The sequence below is a fragment of the Cyprinus carpio genome, chromosome B20, assembly GCF_018340385.1.
Source record: "Cyprinus carpio isolate SPL01 chromosome B20, ASM1834038v1, whole genome shotgun sequence".
In the NCBI taxonomy this organism is placed as follows: Eukaryota; Metazoa; Chordata; class Actinopteri; order Cypriniformes; family Cyprinidae; genus Cyprinus; species Cyprinus carpio.
In genome coordinates, this window is record NC_056616.1 from 3,452,186 (window position 1) to 3,472,013 (window position 19,828).

A 19,828-nucleotide genomic window follows, 5' to 3' on the forward strand; every position below is an offset into this window, starting at 1 on the left:
CTTTTTGTTCACACATTGCAAATCACTACATGATGATTTCGTAGTAAACTGTTTTTTTTTAAACCTCACTCACCATTGTTTTATTTGGAAAAATACAATTATAATTTACAGAAATGCATATATTTTTTGGATATGATCACTGATGACAAATTCAATAACCACTTTGTTCGCAATCAAAACTACAGGTAGCTAATCTATTCCAGCGTCGTATCTTAAATGGATGGCGTTATGCAGTGTTAATCGGAATATATATATATATATATATATATATATATATATATATATATATATCTATATATATATATATATATATATATAGCTATATATATATAATATATATATGTATATCAGCACACACACACACACATATAATATATAGATATATATATATATATATATATATATATATATGTTTGTTTGTTTATTTTTTCCCCTCTTGGTTATTTATTAGTATTGTTTTATGATAGGCCTGTCTCATTCTCTATTGTTGTTGTTCTGTAGACTGTAGATTTTTTTGTGCCAATCAAAGACAAAGGAATTCTAGTCTACTATACACTTATATATAAGCTTATAATTATAATAATAATATATATAAGTCCTACTTAAAACATTTTCAAATGGAACATTTTTGCTGTGTGGTAAGGCCTTAGAGGAAATGTTGGGTCTGTTTAAGAAAATCTGACGTCACCGCCTGCGCAACTCATTGCTCACTTACTGCACCACACTGAAATATCACGAACGAATGAAGGAAAACCAAATGAAGGATGAAATAACCGAGAGAGAGAGAGAGAGAGAGAGAGAGAGAGAGAGAGAGAGAGAGAGAGAGAGCGGAAAGAGTTTTGCAGGACAGACTTTTACCCACAAGAAGATGGAAATAAGTTGTCCGAGAAGACGCTCGAAGAATCTGTGAAATGAGCCGAAATCACATCTGAAGTCTTGGGGTATGACATGATACACGTGCATATAGAATTTTTTTTTTTTTTTTTTTTTTTGTAAGTATGCATGATTGCAGTCTTGTTTTGGACAGAAGTGAACATGAGATGGTTTCCTCAGGCATCTAACCGCATCACGGCTGAAGTTGTCCGAGCGTACACAACATTTGTTAACTCAGAAAACAATCAAGCAATCAGACGGTCAGGGTTTTGTTGTTGTTTTTAATGAATGTATTTGTTATACAGTATATGGAAGCTTTCAAAAGCCGTAAATGTTAATACACGTGTGATGTTTGGCTTCAAACATGTAGATAGACTTAGACCATATATAAATAAATGATAATAGAACTCATACAACAAGGTTACAGCTGATAATGCAGGTTTATTTTTATTTGTTTTTTTATTTATTTTTTTATAAACAGTAGGCTGTTTTGTCTGGTGTACATTTGCGCAATGTGGTGGTCAACCGAGGTAGCTTAGTGCCCAGGAGCAATGTTCTCTGTATGAAGTTGGAAAAGATGTTTAGAATGTAGGAAAAAATGCTTGACATAAAATCTACAATTGTCTAGCAAAACCAGCTAGCCCTGTGGATTGATCAATGTTGTGGATTTATTTAAATCTTATTTATTTTTTATTGAATAAGAAAATGAGAGGGATTTCTTTTTTACTGACGATCATTATTTTTCTGTATATTTAGATTGTTATATTTAGTACTTCGGAGATGACTCATAACGTTTCTTACATCCAACTAACATTTAATCCTCTAACAAATGTTCTCAAGCTGAAAAACCTGGCGGCTCTCTTAAGGTGGTCCATTCTCAACCAGGGGTATAGTGGTTGCTAAGGAACTGATTATAAAAACAAACAGCCCTCTAAAAGCAGTAATTCAAGACCATGTTGTCTTACCCAGAATAATTTTAATTTCTGTGTTTGGAATTTTTTTATTCTGTATTTGGAAATGGTTTTATAATCTACCTTGTAAATAATCCCTTATTTATTTACACACCAGTTGTTCTAAATTAATTGTACATATGAACTGATGTGAGCAAAATGTATTTATTAAATATATATACAGTATATATATATATATATATATATATATATATATATTATATATATATATTCCACCTTCATTTACCATTCAGAAGTTTTGGGGCGGTTTTAATCTTCTTGAAAGACTTCATATATTCTCAAAAATGTCTCATATACTCACCAAAAATACTAGAAATACATCAATACAGTAATACACACAATATTGTGATATTAATCATGTGACACTGAAGACTTGGAGTAATGACTGCTGAAAATTCAGCTTTGTCATGACAGGAATAAATTACAGTACATTTTCAAATATAATAAAGGAGAAAATCGTTATTTTAAATTGCCGAAATATATCACAATATTACTGTTTATACTGTATTTTTGTTTAAATATTTGCAACCTGAGCATAAGATATTTATTTCAAAAACATCTTTAAAAAATCTTTATGATTCCAAACTTTGGACCTGTATATACTTATACGATATATAACTGGCATGCAATTAAAAATGTAAACTTAGTTCTATACGAATGCAGTGATGAAATAAAACAAGGCACTGGCCGCTGCTAAAAAAAAAACTAGGTGACTGATGCCTTTTCCTCCTTTTCTTCCTCTCACTGAGCCACGAGCAAAAGCTGAAATTTTGAATGAGGTGGGTGGCCTCAGTGGCCTTCTCAGAGGCCTCTGTCTCTCACTCTTTCGCTTTATTCATGCCACGTGACCATCTGCGAGGCCATTGAGTTCATATGGAGAACTGCATTGAGCACAGGCTTGGTCGCCCGCCCACTTTTTTTTACTCTCTCTTTTTCTCCCGCAGCGTGGCGGCTTTGGGAGGGGCCACGCTCAGAGACAAGCTTCAGTGGCAGCACCAGACAGTGAAGCTGACACACATGAGACTTCCCTGGTGTGTGTGGGTTTGTGTGAGACAGACAGACTGAGAGAGTCGTTAGAGAAGGTTGTTGTGCCTGAGAGTTGTAGGTCTGTGTGCACCTTTGCATTTGCTTGGCATCATTGTGAGTAAATGGTTCTTCAGTGTGTATTTTTGCGTGTACATGTCTGAGGAATTTTCTTGTTACAGCACTTCTCACTTCTCATGCACTTAGCATGTCATCTAACTTTCTTTCTTTCCATCTTTTGGCTTGCAGCCATTGTCTCTCGTTTTTGTTTAAGTGCATGCATGTATATTTTGAGGATTACCTGCATCTCCTAGTTGCTGATGTTTGAGGCAGGGGGAGGGGAAGTTCACATGGGGTTGTTGTTTCAGACGGCTCTTAGGCAGGAGATCGCTGTTCTTTCTCACTACATTCCAAGCAGCCAGAGGCTGCATAGCTCTGGGGTGCATCAAGGGCAGCAGGTTTTAATAGTCAAATCTCAAAAACTACAGTTCAAGCTATTCCCCAACCGGTTTGTTCTAATACTATATTCTAACTGTTGTGTCTTTTAAAATAGTGTGCCAAATATATATGCAAAATTTTATCAAAGAATTTTACTGTATATGGATTCAGTTGTGTACACAATATCCCATTGACTCTTGACTGTATTTACTCTTACTGGTGTGTATAAATGAATTAATGATTTATTTATTTTTTTGTATATCAAATGTAAAGCAGTTACATTTGATATAAACTCATACATTAAATATACTGCTCGTGAATGGAGTTAAGCAATTAAATTACTTAATCATTATTATAAAGTAAAAAAAAATGTCAGGCATGTAGATTAAGAGTATATTTAAGCTGTATTAGTAGTAGATATGCTGGTATTGGATTGCTATGTTTTAATTTTTACCAACAGCAAGGATCCGTAGGTCATGAGAATTCAAAACTCCTTTAAATTTTGTTGTGTGTACAAAGTGAAAAGCTCAGTAATGCACACTTGGCTCTGAAGAAGAAAGCTTAATAACGTAGATTGTATAGAAACACCGCTGGCTGTCGCAGTTTGAAAAGTCCATTGACCAGTTTAATTAGTTTAATGGCACACTACTGTACAACTGCTGCCACACGCAGTTGTGCTATTTTGTGTGCAGTAGGTTGTGATACCTTGTGCATACAAACCTGATCACTATGACCATTCAACATGAAAATAACATGTCTGAATGGGAAAATGCATGTATGTAAATGGTATGCTTGTGAGGTTAAGCATAGTCAAACAAGGCATTGGGGGGGTGGGGGGGTAATAGAAGGAATTTTGTGCAGGTTCTGGCATACCTATGGTTTTATAAATGTTAGTTGATCAGTCAACGTTTTGTAGGCAAAGAACATGGCTATGTTGGTCCACCAATCATCCTAGTACAACATAATGCATAATTACATAATTGTCAGATAAATAAATAATGAGAGATTGCAGGGAAGTAGCAGTAGCTGTAAAGTAGAAAAAGGGATGTTGTAAACACTGGAGATTTCTTCATGTGAATTCTATTATGAAAACACTCAGAATATTTTAGCATGGTAATGGATTAGACAGTGTTTATGTATTTGGTCTTGGCAGAATAGATCTGTTACACTCCTACGGCTGAATTGCTGCTGTTGCTTTTAGCCGTAGTTGGAGATTATTGCTGCTGCTGCCAGTGAATACGGCGATATGGTGCTGTGAGTATTTAGGATACTGCTGCTTAGAGCTGCACGATTCTGGATAAATTGAGTGTCACAATTTTTTTTGTCTCAAAAAGAGATCATGATTCTCCCACGATTCTGAACTAAACAAAAAAAAAAGTGTGACAATATATTATTGCTGCTATTTAAAAGTGTTTAATTTATTTGAATGAATTATTAAACATTTTAATATATATATTTGTATTTAAAATATTTAATACACCCATTTTTAATATTAAAATTATGAAAAAGTAATTTGAATGAATGATTCAATGACTCACTCAACGATGCAGTCGACACAAATGTTATTTGAAGCGCCAGTTACTTTCAAAAGGGGATTTGCTCTATTTTGATCGCTACAATAGAAATCAATGTGTATATCTGAACTGTAAACTTTCATCCTAGTATTTCTGTGATAATATGAATGATTGTAAGTCAGAAATAATACTGTGTAGTTGAATAGACTGTTTGTGAGGCTGTTTGAATCTTTGTCATTTAAAAATGGGATTGCATGGCTGTTTGAATCGAGATTGCAATCTTTTAATGATTAATCGTGCAGCTCTACTACTGCTGCACAAATAGTCAAGCATTAATAATAACCCGTAGCAGATCTGGGGAAGGTGGAGGGTTTTAGAGAAACTCTGAAAGTGCGCTGCTGCAATGCTGAAGTGAATGCTAATCAGCCATTTAAATGTGAAGCAGTAAGCTAATTAGCTGCGTATGCAACATGGACCAATCATCTTGTGCCAAGTCAGTTAAACGCTGTGAATATCATCAATTTATGTTAAGAACAAATCAGCCTGCACCATCTAGAGTTTCATGACAGAACTTGGTATTTGTTTTTTTTTCTGCAGTGTTTTTTATTCTTTTCTCCAGATGCAATGTCAATACATTCAGTAAGAGAGACATTTATGAAAAGTGCAAGCATGCTTTGTGCTTTAAACAGTGGAATAAAGCTAAAAAATATATATAAGTGAGCTTTATAAATAAATATAAATAAGTTAGAAAATGTATTTTCTTCTGTTTCCTACAGACCACTTGTCCTGCTGAATGTCTAGGCAGGAGACATCCAACAGTTCCCACTTTCTGGTCCAAGTCAAAGGGACAAGAGGGTTTTCTCTCCAGCCACAATGAGTGATATTGTCATTGTGAAGGAGGGATGGCTACATAAGAGAGGTAAAAATTCTGTGTAAATGGGATACTTGTGAAAAACGAGCAAAAAATTCAATTTTTGTTTATATTATTATCGTTAGATCATGTTAGTTATCCAGATAAGAGGTGGTTATGAACCAAGTCCCAAGCAGTGTCAGACTGATAAAAACCTAGCCCAAAAATACTAAAAACCTAGCCTGTCTACTCACAATTAAGAGTCTAAACTGCATTATGATTTATGCACTAAATCCAACAGAAGCTGCACAATCTGTATATTTATAAACATTCAAGACTAATGTCACTACGTAAACTTCACAAATGTTTGTTGCTGCCTGACATTTTGCTTTCCTCATTTAATTTGTGTTGAGTATTTTGACTGCTCTCAGCGCTTTCTACAATCTGGTGTCAATTCCACAAATCACCTTGCAAGTGTGAAGCTCAACTTTCATGGGAGTTAACTGAAAATTCCCACTCTGCTCCGCCTCGCTCAGCACCAGTGTAAACACTACGTCAGTGACAATGCAAAAGGCTGCATGTGTCTATAGCTTTTACAAAAGCTGCCATTCTTTTTCTTTTTTTAGACGTTTATTTTAGTGGAGTAGTTTTATAATTTCCTTCTTTCCTTATTTAGTCAGTAATTTCAACATTGGCCAACATGTAATCATATCACATTTTTCTTAAGTAAATTTTCCTACTTTACGTGTCAGTGAGAGTATATTACTGTGTAGCACTCCTCAAAGCATGGAAATTTTGAGTGCATGTCTGTCCTTGCAAACCACAGAGCATCGGAGTCATTGGGCCAAAGAGGCAGATGCAACAGTGTGCAGGGAAAAAGCCTGAGGGTGTGGAGAGCAGAAAACAGCAAAAGGGCTGAATATCAAGCACTCGGGGTGTTTGCTATCCTCATTTTGCCAGGGTCCATGAGACATGGACTGCCGGACAGTGTAGGGCTGTGTGCTTCTGTAGGCAAGGTCATTCCAGTTCAGCTATGCAGACAGGCACCACCCGTAATGGCACTCTAGGCCCAGATGAAAAGCAGCTCTGCCTTTGCCTGGATTTATGCTGCTTAGCGTGGCGGCAGGCTTGTTTTGCCCACAAGGGATTTAGGGAGTTCTTTTTTTCCCTATGTGTGGCCCTGGGGGCATGTATTTTTTGTTCATCTGTTAATGTTAAGCATATTTATTTTTTCATCAAAATTTTATTTTACTTATTAGTATAATTGGATTTGTGTGTTTTTAAAGATGCTCACCTGTTTATAATCCCCTTTACTAACAAGGAGTGTTCCTCTGCTCATCTGTCTTATAAATGTAGCTGATGTCCTTAAGAAGAAGAAAGTCCTTGAGTGAAAACTGTGTCTGTGCTTAATCTGGAACAGAACACTTTTCACACTAACTTGTTGATTATGTATACACACAGAGATGAGCTGGTGCAGTTGTTTTTCTTCACAGAGAATTGCTTAGATCATATAATGTCACTAGTGAAAATTGAACTTTCTTAATGGAAGCTTTTTGATACAAGATGACAGTTGATACTTTGACAGTACAGTAATAAATAATGCCCCTTAATATTTATTTTTGTCTCTCTGGTGCATTTAAAAGACTGACATGCTCCCTAGACGATCATGTGTTATGATCTTACCGTGCGCATGTTTAAGTGTGTATATCAGTGCAGATATGAGTCAGCAATAGCAGTAGCTCATTTTTAAACTGCTTGTGTGGCCACGCTATCTTTTGTGTCGCTTCCTGTTTTCAAGAACCTGACTCTTAGTTACCAGAAGTCCCACTAATGTGGCGACATTAAAATAAAAAAAACGACAAAGAAATGAAAATCCAACCATGAAACCCCAAACACCAACAGCAGTCATGGCTTCTTACTGTTGTTTTTTGAGTAAACTTGAGCAGGCTTGTGTAGCTGACAACAATTCTGATTGTAATGTGAACTCTTGCATTCGACAGAGACTGTCTTGGTCTTATTTGATGTTAGTATTTTTTTCTCTAGTTGAGTTTGTGTGAACCTTATCTTAAGTGAGTTATTCAGAACTACAGTCATGGCCAAAAGTTTTGGCAGTGACATAAAATTTGTGTTGTGCAAAGTTTGTTGCTTAAGCTGTTGTGGTTGTTCATTCATTCATTATTGTGTATAGTGATCAGATGCATTTTAAATAATTGCTAGAAGCTTCACTGGCCAAAAAATGAACTTTTCAAAGAAAAAAAAAATTCACTGTTTTTTGATCCGGACACAAAATGACCAGCTAACATTAATTGACTAATCATATCAGCAGCACATATGAAAGTGTGAATGAGTACTAGTCAGGTCAAGTCACTATCATACAAATTAGATTATAAGAGCAGAATGATTGCTATAAAAGGAGGGAAGAAGCCCTTCCAATCATTATGCTTCAGAAGAACTTCAAGGAGAGAGGGTCGACTGCAATGAAGTCGTCTTCAGGACGTCTCAGAGTGTCCAGCAAGTGCCATGACCATCTCACAATTACAAAACAACAACCCAATCATACAGCACCACAGAACAAAACGCAAGCTCATAAAGAAGTGGCTCGAAGATCATTACATTGAAATGTTGGATCCGTGGCCAGACAACTCCCCGGATCTCAATCCCATAGAGAACCTGTGGTCAGTCCTCAGTTCTCACAAGCAGTAGCCCACAAATTGAGATCAACTCCGAGAACTAATAAGGCAAGAATGGACCACCATCAGTCAGGATTTGGTCCAGAAGCTAATATCCAGCATGCCAGAGCGAATTGCAGAGGTTATGAAGAACAGAGGTCAACACTGTAAATATTTACTCATTATATATTTTTTGCCAATAAAAGCCTTTAAAACTTATGATATGCTTATCGTTGTTTTTCAATATACCATAGAAATATGTGGAAAAAATAATACTGAAGCAGCAAACTTTGCAAAACACAAAATTTATGTCACTGCCAAAACTTTTGGCCATGACTGTAAACCATCCTGTTTGTTTTGATGACTGTAGATAAGCTGATTAAATAAAAACTGTTTATAGTGAAAGTTTTCAACCTTCTATTTTTTTTAAGGGTTTAGGGATGCCCCTTTTACTGATTACCTTAAAGTACTGCAGGGTACTTCCCCAACAAGAAGAAATGGACTAGTCGTAGGTGTGGACTTGCAGTCTGTATGGTTTAAAGGAGAACAGCCTGTGACATGTGTACTGTAAATTGTGTAGTTTACCAGAATTCGGTCATAGATACTGACTGCTTGAGTGTCTACATAAGAAGGAATACAACTCAACATTTATATTGTTTACATCTTATTTCCTGATTGCAAAACTTCAATGCATATGCAGTTCAATTGGAAAGTAATTATTTACTAATCATATTATTCTGTTTTTAGAGTGACAAGCTGTTGTAATTTTAGTGCCCTCTACATTTGGTAAAAGAATAAGAGCTACTGCTTAAATTCACAGGGCTCAGACAAAATTTTACTGGTGCCATCCCCCACTTTCTGTTATATTAACATCAAGATTTTAAGTAAAAAAAAAATAGAAAGTCTTTTTTTTTTTTATAATGTGCTGTTACTGGTTAGCATTTCTTCCAGGGTTTTATCATTTCGATCACCTTGTCTCTTAAACAGTCTTGTGGTGTGACATTTTCAAAAGCAGAAATTTTCCATTTAGTCTCTAGGGTTATTTGTAAAACTGCATGATAAGTGATAATTATAAGGAAATGTACAGAATACTAAAGTAGAATATCACATCACTCCACTTATTAACTTCCTAAACTATACGTCATGTAAACTCTACAAATATTTATCATATACACTATCATTCAAAAGTTTAGCATCGGTAAGATTTTTGCTTTTATTCAACAAAAAATGTAATTGTAATTTAAATATAAATGTAATTTATCAAAAGTGACAGTAAAGACGTTTGTAATGTTATTAAAATAAATGCAGTTATTTTAAACTTTCTATTCAGTTATTAAGCAGTTTTCACCATTAATAATAAGAAGAAATGTTTGCTGAGCATCAAATCAGCATATTAGAATGATTTTTGATTGATCATGTGACACTGAATACTGACATAATGACTGCTGATAATAAATATGTAATTACACTGTATATTGGTCAAATAAATGCAGCCATGGTGAGGAGGAGACTTAAAAACATAAAAAACATTTTTTTTTTAAATTAAGTGGTGGACATATTTATCATATATACCATATCATATATATCTTAGATATTACAAAATGTGTTTTGATTACCACTTATGCCTCCGGTTTAAATGTGTCTTTATAATAATAACATAATAGTGCCTAATGTATTTAATGATCCATGTTAGCATAACATAAGTTTATTAAATATTAATACATAAATGTTTCCATGTAATGTTTGGATATGTTTTGTTCTACTAATCTATCTATTTCCAGGAGAATACATAAAAACATGGAGACCAAGATATTTCTTACTCAAGAGTGATGGAACATTTATTGGGTACAAAGAGCGGCCACAAGATGTTGACCAGTTGGAAACTCCACTCAATAACTTTTCAGTGGCCCGTAGGTAGCCCTTTTGTTTTATCAGTTTGCAGAGGAACACACACACACACTATGCTTTTTTTGCTGTATTTGTCCCCTTTTGCATCCCTTCCTAACCCCACCTAAGAACACCAAAATAACAAAAAACACTCTTTCTCTCTTTTTTATTCCATCAGAATGTCAGCTGATGAAGACAGAGCGACCAAAGGCAAACACTTTTATTATTCGGTGCCTGCAGTGGACTACTGTTATTGAACGCACATTTCATGTTGAGACGCCAGAGGAAAGGTTAGTATGTTGTATTCAGAAGCAGACAGTATACAGTACAGCATCTACTGTTTAGCTTTAATTTATGATATCACTTCTCAAGTTCCTTAATGTACTTTTTTTTTAACTCTTACTGAACAAAAGAAAGCTGTAAAATTAGAGTTCCCCTACAAGACTTTCTTGTTTTTGGCAGGGAGGAGTGGACGAAGACCATCCAGGCTGTGGCAGATAGTCTACAGAAGCAGGAGGAAGATAGAATGGACTCTTCACCCGACCCTATGGACATGGAGATGTACCTGTCCAAACCTCGACTCAAAGTGGTAGAGAGTTTCTTGTCCTCTCTACTCTTTCTATAGAAAGTTAAAGATACAGTGTGATATTTTTTTTCTTTAGGTTAAAATATTTTTTAATGTTGCTAAACAACTCTTAAGTAAACACTGTAAGATGAAGTGAACTTCAGTTCACTCAGAGGGTGAAAAAAACAAAATAAAATATTCTGTGTAAATTACATTTTTGTACCTTAGATTTGTTTTTTAAAATAGATATTTTAAAACTGTATTTCTCAAAGACTTTTCTTTATGCTGTTGTGTAGACAATGCATGACTTTGAATACCTCAAACTCTTGGGGAAAGGAACTTTTGGAAAGGTCATACTGGTGAAGGAGAAAGCCACGGGAAAATACTATGCCATGAAAATTCTTAAAAAGGAGGTGATAGTAGCAAAAGTAGGTCCTTTGCTTTTTTCTGTCTACTTTTTTCCAGTAAATTTAAACATTGGTTTTGTCTATTTGCCTGTACAGTGTATTTTGGCAAGTTCTATTTAAATGCATAAATTGTAGTTACTTCATATTAGAAGGTCTAACAAATTCTTTTCATTACTTTATTTACAGGATGAGGTAGCACACACACTTACTGAAAACCGGGTCCTCCAGAACTCCAAACACCCTTTTTTAACAGTAAGCTGATTATATCAAATGTTATTGTGAAGAGTAAAAAGACATTTTATAATTTGCTTTTATCACAAACTAGTACTAATTTATGGAACATTCCAGGTTCAGTTTTTTGACAGGATCTTGGGTTATGTTTATTTTTAATTAATAATTTCATTGAGCAGGGGCAGATCTATAAAATTGTTTATTGGGTGGCATAAGGATTGGCATCCATGCATAGTTCTTGTCAATTTATGGCCTGGCATAAACATTTGTGTCTATGAATATTCAAAACATTTGCATTACCACAAAATAACCATCTATACTGGTAATAATTTCAAACTTCAAACTATTTTAAATCCAGGGCTACATAAAATTTGTCTTTTTTAAAAGTTTCAATCAAGTTAATGCTGATTAGATTCTTACATTCTTACACTTTTTGTGATCAGTAATTTATTATTGATTTCAGATGGCAAAAAGTGATGATGATTTCCGTTTAGAAAGCTGCGTGGGCAGTTGAAACATGCCACGAGAAAATAGTTAGTCAAAGGTCAAAATAAATCAGGAGAAGCGTTGTGGAATATAATATCCCGCAATCCCAGACAATATATCTGGATTGGATTAGATTTCTATGAGGATCTCTGAATTAGCAGAAAAATTCAGCTTTTTTTGTTTCCACTGATAATCAATATTAAACTATAGAATAAATGTAAATATTACTTTAATAGCTGATGTTATAACACCTAATGTCACCTGTGTTTCAGGGTCTGAAGTATTCTTTCCAGACTCATGACCGATTATGTTTTGTTATGGAGTATGCAAATGGTGGAGAGGTGAGATCTTGTAAAGGTGAAGTTTAGTGATGATTGTTTATTAAAATTAATGAAGTAATTATTTAATTTGCATGCAGTCGAATGCTTTATTTAAATGATGTGTGTACTACATATAATATATTTTATCCCAGAATATTCAAAATTCCAGATGGTCTTACTGTTTATCGTTTGGGATATTTATGGGGTATTTGTTCTTATATCACAGCTTTTCTTTCATTTATCGCGAGATCGCGTTTTTTCGGAAGAGAGAGCACAGTTTTATGGAGCAGAGATTGTCTCAGCCCTGGATTACCTTCATTCTGAGAAAAACGTTGTTTATAGAGACTTAAAGGTGAGATTTGTGGAAAAAATTCCATACAAGATGGATCATGTTTAATAACTTTAAATATGTAAAATGACTTGTCAGTTATGTTGTATTTAGTGTAATGCTACTTGTTATATCATTATCAAACCAATATATCACATAACAACTAAATTATTCTGTGGATTGGAGAACTTGATGCTGGATAAAGATGGCCACATAAAGATCACTGATTTTGGCCTGTGCAAGGAGGGAATTACAGAGGGAGCAACAATGAAGACATTCTGCGGTACACCAGAGTATCTGGCTCCAGAGGTAAGAAAACATTAGACGAAAGATATGTGAAATGAGTTCCATACACTAATAGTTTGTAAATATAATCTGTAATAATATCTGTATGAACAGAGAATAGTGAAGGAAGTCCAGGTTGGAACAAAGAAACACATTTTTTTCTATCTCTGGAAGCAGATCTTCTCTCAAGGTTGAGGCCCAGAGAATGGATTTTGCCTCCTCAGTCCATTCATTCGGCTAGGCAGAGGTGAATCTTTTCAGTTTGAGAAGGACAGCCCAGAGTGCCTTTTGGTTCTCTGTTTCTCTACCATCGCCTTTCGGGATTGACACTCTATGTGTCGGCACTAATGTGTGGCCTATGGCTCTCTTATATGTCTTCCTGCTGACATGAAAGTGCAGGAAGACAAAGCGAGTCTTCCGCTTTGGGGGTTTTAATTAGATCTGGTCTTTTGAAGACCATTTTGAATGCAAGAGCTCATTCATACAGAAGTGGGGGGTTGCTATGCACTTTTAAAGGGATAGTTCACCCAAAAATCAAAATTATGTCATTAATGACTCACCCTCATGTCGTTCCAAACCCGTGAGACCTCCGTTCATCTTCGGAACACAGTATAAGATATTTTAGATTTAGTCCGAGAGCTTTCTGTCCCTCCATTGAGAATGTATTTACGGTATACTGTCCACATCCAGAAAGGTAATAAAAACATCTTAAAAATAGTCCATGTGACATCAGAGGGTCCGTTAGATTTTTTTGAATCATCGAAAATACATTTTGGTCCAAAAATATCAAAAACTACGACTTTATTCAGCATTGACTTCTCTCCCGGGTCTGTTATGAGCGCGTTCACAACACTGCAGTTTAGTGATATCCGGTTCGCGAACGAATCACTCGATGTAACCCCCCCTGGATCTTCTTGAACCAGTTCACCAAATCGAACTGAATCGTTTGAAACGGTTCGCGTCAACAATAAGCATTAATCCACAAATGACTTAAGCTGTTAACTTTTTTAACATGGCTGACACTCCCCTCTGAGTTCAAATAAACCAATATCCCGGAGTAATTCATTTACTCAAACAGTACACTGACTTGAACCGAGCCAGATAACAAACGAAAACATTGACTCGTTCTCGAGTCAAGAACCGGTTGCATCGGTTTTCGGATCACCGGTAGTGATGGGAAGTTCTGTTCTTCTCCGTGAACCGGTTCTTTCGGACAGTTTGATTCAGTAAACTGGTTGCCGAAAACGGTTCACCAGTTCTTTTGCGCTCGACGTAATGACTTCATTGGCGATGATTGCCCTTGATTCAAGCCTTCGGTTTACCCGCGCTCATAACATTAGCACAGAATCCGTTCAGAATCAATCACCAAAAGAACCAGCTCGGTTCAGACGCGCTGTGTGTCAGTCTGAATCACGCATGCGCAGTATCATCAGCTCCTCGGTTCTCGAACCGGACGCGTCCAACAGAAACGGTTCTTGACTCGAGAACGAGTCATGTTTCGTTCGTGATCTGGCTCGGTCATCAGTGTCAGTCAGTGTACTGTTTGAGTAAATGAATTACTCCGGGATATTGGTTTATTTGAAACTCAGAGGGAGTGTCAGCCATGCTAAAAAAGTTAAAAGCTTAAGTCATTTGTGGATTAATGCTTATTGTTGACGCGAACCGTTTCAAACGATTCAGTTCGATTTGGTGAACTGGTTCAAGAAGATCCGGTTACATCGAGTGATTCGTTCGCGAACCGGATATCACTACTAACCTGCAGTGTTGTGAACGCGCTCATAACAGACCCGGAGAGAAGTCAATGCTGAATAAAGTCGTAGTTTTTGATATTTTGAACCAAAATGTATTTTCGATGAATTCAAAAAATTCTAACGGACCCTCTGATGTCACATGGACCTACTTTGAAGATGTTTTTATTACCTTTTCTGGACGTGGACAGTATACCGTACATACATTCTCAATGGAGGGACAGAAAGCTCTCGGACTAAATCTAAAATATCTTATACTGTGTTCCGAAGATGAACGGAGGTCTCACGGGTTTGGAACGACATGAGGGTGAGTCATTAATGACATAATTTTGATTTTTGGGTGAACTATCCCTTTAAGTGGTGTCAATTTGTATCATTGTGTAATAAGATTCTGGAGCGTGCAGTCTGGATCTGATTCACTGACCTTTTGGTTCAGTGCTGGCTATCCCTGAAAACTTTTAACTGTGGGCAGACCCTGACTACACTTATGTATGCAGTAGAGTGAGACCTGTACATTACAGTGCTGTTGTGATTCCTCCAACGTTTAGATTTCACACCTTTTGCGTGTTATATATTTCCTTATCACTGCATAATGAATCAATAATTCCAGCTTGCAATTACTATAAATATATCCAGCTTTATCCACATACTGTATATACAAATTAAGGGTTGTCATTACACCAAATAGAAATAGAACAAAACCTTACAGATTTTATAGCTTTCAAACCTTACAGATTTACATATCATAGCATAATGTATTAATAACGCCAACTTGCAATTACTTCAAATACATCCAGTGTTATTCACATAAACATACTGACATAAAGCGATATGTGCTATATAGCAAATCTCAGCTAAGTGATTGTTTATAACGTGGCCATATGTAAACTAATCTATTGCCAGCTGCTATAATCTATAGCTTGTTGGTAAATGTGGGCACTAAATGTGTAATGTAAAAATCGATATACAAATGAAAATTGTCTTCCATCTTTCAAGCATTTAAGAGGATTTTTGGGAATATACCACCATTTTAATCAGTTCCACATGCTATCATCTGATCTGTCGTGATTAATCATGGATAATAATAGTACAGCGAAAGCGATTAAAGAGCAGATGGCTCCTTATGCTTTTGAATCGCTCTTGTAGTACTTTGATGTCATACACCGATTGGTCTGCACAGTGCCTCTTCAAATTGAACATACCTAATGGAGATGTTGAGAACGTATGTCCTTACAAGCCATGAGCTGTGATGTGAAAGGCATAAAATAGCCAAAAATCACTGTTAAAACATCTGTTAAACTGTAATGAAATATTTGTGATTTTACATGAATTTAAATTAATATTTTTTTTTTGTCAGAATACTCAACAGATTTTAAATGGTTTTCAATAAAAAAAAAAAAAAAATAAAAAAAAAAAAAAACATTTTCCATGATATTGTAGATATCTACCATGCCAGCCAGTGAAATCCTGACCCCTTGGCCCCAATTTTGGTTTTCTCCTGCTCTTTCTCAGGTTCTTGAAGACAATGATTATGGCCGGGCGGTGGACTGGTGGGGGTTGGGTGTAGTCATGTACGAGATGATGTGCGGCCGGCTGCCCTTCTACAACCAGGATCATGAGAAACTCTTTGAATTGATCCTCATGGGTGAGATCCGTTTTCCTCGTACACTTGGACCTGAGGCAAAATCTTTGCTGTCAGGACTGCTTCAGAAAGACCCAAAGCAGCGGTGAGAGACCTCTGATTGTTTTGAAGTCACTTCTAGTGTTGTGTAGTCTTCTCCATTTGCATTGTTTCAAGAATTCATGATGAATGAAATAATTTTCTCTCAAGTAATTGATTCATAACATCACTTGGAAGGTCTGTGAGTCTTTTATTTGATTTGTAATTTTTTTTTAATAAGAGCAGTTTACATGCAACCTTGTCCCTGAATGAAGGTTAAAAAAATAATGGTCAAATAAAGATAATTTTTTTCTTTTGTTGGCAGTAATACCACCATAGCAAAATATTGCCAAAAATATACATATTTATACATCTTTGTCACATTTGAATGAAATCTTAAAATTTTAGGGGCAGTTGAGCTACCTTAGCAATGCCACTTGGTACCTAATCTTTGTACTAAAAATAGCCAAATGTACTGAACATTATTTCTTTTTTTTTTTCACATGTTTAATTTTTATTTATTTATTGCATAGGAATGGGGATTGACTATAGTGGCCAAGATTTAAAACTGCTAGTCAGAGACAAGAGTGGTTTATTTTAAATGTGGTAGAAGAACAGTCCCTGATATAGAATAGTGAGCAGATGGACTCACAGATGGTAAGTTTAGATAAAGATGTATCACAAGCTATGAAGACTCTTTGTCTTTTGGGGACAATTGATTTAAACTAACAGTCTTACAAATAGTCATCCGTGACATTATTTTGCTTTTGCACTGTTTATTATATATTCCTGCTGCCTGATCATCCTGATCAGAAAAAAGTGGCCAGAAACCCTCTAAAATCAGACTGGTTTATGCTGAGTGACCAGCATGGATTAGCTAACCAAAATATTGATGGGTACAGTGTGAATCAGATTATGTTTCGAGAAATTGCCTTGACAGAGGTGCTTTGTGGTGACATAGTGGCAGTAATTGTTGACTTGCCAGCTTGTCAATAAAAATGCTGTTCTCTTGATCACTTGGTCAAGTGAAAAAAAAATACAAGCAAGAACTAAGAACTGTGTGACAGGGAAAATCTAGATTAGTGAAAGTATAGTTTTGTGTGTGTGTTTTAACACTTCCCTGAAAGCTGTTCTTGGAAGAGGCATTTAAGGTAACAAGGAATGTAGCCATTTGTTTATCTGTTCTTGGGTTTTCTTTCTGCAGGTTAGGTGGAGGTCCAGATGATGCAAAAGAAGTCATGCAGCATAAGTTCTTTGCAGGCATTGAGTGGCAAGATGTTTATGAGAAGAAGGTGAATAACAATAGCATGTAGTCATTGGCAAAATGCTTGTTGGTAATAAAGAGAGGCCACTAAATAAAAAAATATATATAATATCTGTTTCTCCACAGCTTGTACCACCCTTTAAGCCCCAGGTAACCTCAGAAACAGACACTCGCTATTTTGATGTGGAGTTTACAGGGCAGACCATCACTATCACACCCCCAGGCCAAGGTGATGCCCCTTTCTTACAGTACATGTTAAAAACGCTCACTTAACAGATATTTGAATAATAACGAAGGCACCACCTAGTGGTGATTTACAGGTTGCTGTATAAAATTATACAATTAAAATTATAAATAAATAAATAAATAAAAAAGAGGAAATATTACACATTTCACATTTCACACTCTTATATCTGTTGTTTTAATAATTATTATTTTTTTTCCAGACAAAAAAAAACATTCATTCCACAGACATAGAAAAAACAACCCACTTCCCTCAGTTCTCATATTCTGCCAGTGGCACAGCATAAAAACTCTTTAAAAGAATACTTGACCTAGAAATTTTGTGATAATTTACTTACCCCCATGTCATTCCAAATCAGTTTGACTTTGTTCCTTATGTGAAACCTAAATAGATTTTTTAATATCCTGGCAAAACTTTAATTTAGTCATTTGACATCATGTCCACACTACTGCATCAGCTTCAGATTTTCTATACTGGATGTATCAAAGTGAACATTTCAGATCCATTCGACCAGTTGGCAGAAGTAATGTAAGTGCATGTAGTACACCAAAGATGGAACAGGGCATCAGTTTCCTGTTGGTTATTTGTTGTGTTGTGCTACAGTACGTCCAGTGTAGACAGCATCACTAGTTATAATAGGTTCTGTTTGCTTTTGTAGTGTCACATTACAGTGCTTGTGTAGACGTGACAGTCACCACATTTGGTACAATACGAGGTTAAATAAAGGATGACAGAATTTTGATCTTGGGGTGAACCTTTCCTCATTCCTAATAACACACTTTCTACACAAATACACTCCCCTGAGATACTGCTAATAACTTCTATAGCTATTGCTGCACTATACTTATTTTGTAGTAACACCTTTCTACAAAAGAATACTGTATTCACAATTTAAAGATTTTATCAGTGATCATCATTCAGTCCAATTCTTTATTGCATATTGCTAGGTTTTTGAAACAGGATTCATTCTCTGTTAGTCATTTGTACATTTTTACAAATGCATGGATTCTTACATTTTAAGACATAGTTCACCAAAAATAAAAATTCTGTTATCATTTACTCACTGCCATGTTTTTCCAAACCTGTATTACTTTCTTGCACACATTTTTCTACTTACGGACCACATTTTAAATACAACTTAAGTATGACTGTAGTGTATCACGGTTGTGTCCTAGAAGGACATAATATAACCTAATACCAAAGAAGTGATGAATTACAGTTATGTTAGAGACTTATGTTTGAGTATAATGTTTTGTTGTTGTTTTTTAAAGATTGTTTTGATTCCCTTTTAGATAGAATGATCTTTCAAAAGATTCAAAGCATTTGCCAAAGTACTCTGCATTCAAACAGAACAGCTAGAAATTCAGTCTAGTAGATTGTTTTGCCCCATTGAGGACATCACTATTTGCATGAAATTTACAGAGATGAACTGAAGATTCAGCTAGTGGTAATAGAGGTTAATTAGTTAAAAAAAATTCTTTCACTGCAATTTATTCACACTTTTCATGACTCTCAATTGTCAAAAAAGTAAAAGAAAATGGGAAAAAAAAGTCTTCATATGAGTTTATTATATAAACCATCGTTTATACACAAAAGATAAACAATCAATTTAATTAACTTAATAGCATTCTTACATGGATTTATAATTCAAAAGATTTTTTATTTTATTTTTGTTTTTGTTTACATGTTGCATGGTACCCAATATTTATTTTGTCATTTATTTAAGAATTGTATTGGAAGGAATCTGTTACTAAAGTTTCCAGACCTTTCATTTTGTAAAATATGCTGCAGTTAATTCAAGCAAAACATTTTATTTGGCTTTTATTTCAGTGTGTTGAATTTTTTTATTGAAGACATTGGGATAAATTATGATTATTATTTGTTTTGAATTGACGTCAACAACTTGGGTCTCTGAAAATCTAGCATATTTTAAAAGTTGCATCGTAATATAAATAATAGGGCAAGCATGTTTCAGCATTTTGCCCCTTAGATAAAACTTTAGATAAAACTAACAAATACTGAGCATTGCTAGAATGTATTTGGTCCGTATTTGAATAATGAAACC

At 35.3% G+C, this 19,828-nt stretch overlaps 1 protein-coding gene across 3 annotated transcripts; it reads left to right on the top strand.

Annotated features, from left to right (window-relative positions):
• The first annotated feature begins 720 nt into the window (after positions 1-720).
• On the top strand, positions 721-17,807 carry LOC109058889 (RAC-alpha serine/threonine-protein kinase-like). Of its 3 annotated transcripts, none has more exons than XM_042746670.1 (13): positions 721-941; positions 5,596-5,738; positions 10,120-10,248; positions 10,404-10,515; positions 10,688-10,814; positions 11,087-11,218; positions 11,384-11,449; positions 12,187-12,255; positions 12,461-12,586; positions 12,743-12,871; positions 16,108-16,322; positions 17,460-17,547; positions 17,646-17,807. In XM_042746670.1, exons 2-13 carry the CDS (start codon positions 5,693-5,695, stop codon positions 17,790-17,792), a joined length of 1,386 nt encoding a protein of 461 aa, XP_042602604.1. In that variant the 5' UTR covers positions 721-941; positions 5,596-5,692; the 3' UTR covers positions 17,793-17,807. The 3 variants fall into 3 exon arrangements, with proteins under 3 accessions (XP_042602604.1, XP_042602605.1, XP_042602606.1); XM_042746671.1 differs by lacking the exon at positions 721-941 and adding an exon at positions 2,827-2,984; XM_042746672.1 differs by lacking the exon at positions 721-941 and adding an exon at positions 2,835-2,949.
• The last annotated feature ends 2,021 nt before the right edge of the window (positions 17,808-19,828 follow it).